The sequence below is a fragment of the Penaeus japonicus genome, unplaced genomic scaffold (assembly GCF_977035675.1).
Source record: "Penaeus japonicus unplaced genomic scaffold, GWHDUDI00000001_assembly GWHDUDI00000017, whole genome shotgun sequence".
In the NCBI taxonomy this organism is placed as follows: Eukaryota; Metazoa; Arthropoda; class Malacostraca; order Decapoda; family Penaeidae; genus Penaeus; species Penaeus japonicus.
This window is the reverse complement of record NW_028234419.1, coordinates 10,296,769-10,298,214: the sequence shown is the minus strand read 5'-3', so window position 1 is coordinate 10,298,214 and position 1,446 is coordinate 10,296,769. Positions and strand designations below refer to the sequence as shown.

The 1,446-nt window shown below is 43.2% G+C and overlaps 1 protein-coding gene across 1 annotated transcript; it reads left to right on the top strand.

Annotated features, from left to right (window-relative positions):
• Positions 1–505: 505 nt before the first annotated feature.
• On the top strand, positions 506–910 carry LOC147469994 (uncharacterized). The gene has a single exon (XM_086545765.1). The coding sequence runs from the start codon at positions 506–508 to the stop codon at positions 908–910; it is 405 nt and encodes a 134-aa protein (XP_086401891.1).
• Positions 911–1,446: the final 536 nt, after the last annotated feature.

Here is a 1,446-nt window from a genome sequence, read left to right as displayed (position 1 = left end):
GAACTCGCGGCCAATCTTATGAGCCAATGAGGTGGAGCACAGCCCCTATCCACATGATCATCTGGGTAACAAACTATATACAGGTATAGACAAGGAAATTATTTACCATTCTTACTGGGGAAAAATCTGCCGAATCACTGACCGAAAAAAGTAAACTGATGAGGAGAGGTTCTTGGACCCGGCATTTCGACCATTTAAAGACAAAATAGCGCTGTCAGGAACGAGTTAGGAGAACTAGCCTTGTAAGAATAACGTTTGAACACAGATCCAATGGTAGACCTCGGATGACTAACAAAAAGAAACCCGCTAACCACACCGATTAGACATACCAAAAACAAATCCCCAAGAATCTGTCAGATTAGGAAAACGTAAATGACAAACCTTCCACCAACTACAATCCGCCGTCTCACAGCGTTCCATAATGTTTCTCTGTCTTCTGGCTATTTCCCGAACCAATTCAAGACAGCCCAAAGGCAGGAAAACATCAGATAGACCGGACATTTTCATGTCAATCTCCCTACTGGACATACAGGGCGTAATACTCGAAAAGATCATCAGCAACCGCCTGAGAGCACACCTAAAGGAATACGATCTCTTAAGCCCTAGACAATATGGTTTCCAGGAATCACGAGGCACATCTACAGCAACTGCGATAGCATATGAGGAAATAGCCCTTCCCCTCGCCAATAAGAGGAAAACGAATATTGTTCTCCGCAATGTGGTCAAAGCCTTCGACAAGGTCTTACATCCAGGCATCAGACACCGCCTTTTGCAACTAGATCTTCCGAGACTAATAGCAGAACTATTGTCCACCTTTCTCCAGAATGGGGAGGCACTCCATATACTCGACACGTCACCTACACCCCATCCAATAAGAGACAATAAGCAACTTCATTCTGTACGCCATTGACGTTACACATATCAGACGCCCGTTCCTCTGCCATTCATTTATTAGACGTGCCACAGATAGAGTGATTGCTGCCATTAACCAGTTTGAGGAGGCTTGGAAGATCTTGGCCAACACAAATTTGTTTACGATGATTCCAGCTGCCAGAACTAAATCGGGGAATCCAAACCAAAATGTAATTTCTCCCAGCAAGGAAAATAACTAGGCCAAAAATAACGAATACCGGAACATCAGCTAATGCAAAAGAAAGAATAGATATAGTTGAGAACAATCACCAAGCTAAAAAGATTCTCGAGCTGTCGTGACAAGGTCAAGCTCAAATCGTATATTCCTTGAAAATACGGCCTCCTTGTTCACAAGAATGTGTATAGTTTGTTTTGAGATCTCGTATACGTAGCTCACTATGCGTACATTCAGTAAACCGCTCATATTCAATGTTTCTGGAGGGAATAGTCTACTTCCATGTATGGCGCAGACGTAAGGGCTTCTGCTTCAGTAGCAGTTGTTGGTTCTTTTAAGACTTCTTGGTCTATCTCTTT